We start from the raw sequence: 855 nt of genomic DNA, 5'->3' as shown, positions 1-855 counted from the left end.
GTTAACACTACACGATATCGGATACTGCAATAATATTGCTAATATTCAAAGTATCGCCCCCAGCCCTACTCGAACGTTCATTTCGGCCCAATGATGATCCCAATAAAGATAATAAACCTCTAACTGCGACCGCAGCGAGCGGCGCGCCAGCAGACTCTGGATGACGTTGGTTCGGTCCAGACAGTCCATGCAGTTGCTTCTGAACGTCCCGTCCTGCTGTAACTGGACCGTCCCGTCCGAATCCACCAGGAAGTAGCTGTTGAAAAACATGAAACAATTAGAGCATTCAAAAATCGCATTTTTAGCATGCAATATAAAGCACTGCGTACCCGAACTCGTTCTGCATTTCCGCCACCATGTCCACCAGGATCTGCAGGCGATGCCACCTCATACGGCTGCACTCCTTGTGGAAGTCAAACGCCACGTACCTGCAGACGAACACAACTGTGAGCTTGGCTCTTGTGCATCAGTGTTTTATTAGATTTTCCCATCGACTCGCTCACTTGATCATGCCGTTGCCCAGACTGTTCACCATCTTTGCAAAGGCCTGTTCCAGCGGCTTCTCTGAGCCTTTCTGATTCACCTGGAGAATAATAGAGATCGTAGTGAGACATTGATGTGTTGCCTCTGATTGTCCAGACTCAGAGCAAATACAGTCAACATACCAGGTTCAGAATAACTTGTTTGCCGTACGTGATGATCTGAGAGTCGAAATGCCTCTGGAAACCATCCAGCTGTGAGACGTTACACAAAAAAACACACAGAATAGTGCTATATAAGAGCTATCTAATCACTAATGTAATATTTTGAAATATTTCAGCATCATTACTCCAGTCTTCAGTGTCACATGATCCT

The 855-nt window shown here is 46.0% G+C and overlaps 1 protein-coding gene across 1 annotated transcript; it reads right to left on the bottom strand.

Annotated features, from left to right (window-relative positions):
- Positions 1-124: 124 nt before the first annotated feature.
- On the bottom strand, positions 125-734 carry LOC107735569 (phosphatidylinositide phosphatase SAC1-A-like; the record flags this gene model as incomplete). The annotated part of the gene is made up of 4 exons (XM_016547211.1): positions 125-256; positions 330-428; positions 504-583; positions 666-734. Coding segments are annotated over 4 exons (380 nt in total), but the record flags the coding sequence as incomplete, so codon positions are not given.
- Between the last annotated feature and the right edge of the window lie 121 nt (positions 735-855).

The sequence above is a fragment of the Sinocyclocheilus rhinocerous genome, unplaced genomic scaffold, assembly GCF_001515625.1.
Source record: "Sinocyclocheilus rhinocerous isolate Xijiao unplaced genomic scaffold, SAMN03320098_v1.1 C36144876, whole genome shotgun sequence".
NCBI lineage: Eukaryota > Metazoa > Chordata > Actinopteri > Cypriniformes > Cyprinidae > Sinocyclocheilus > Sinocyclocheilus rhinocerous.
This window is presented reverse-complemented; position numbering and strand designations above follow the sequence as displayed.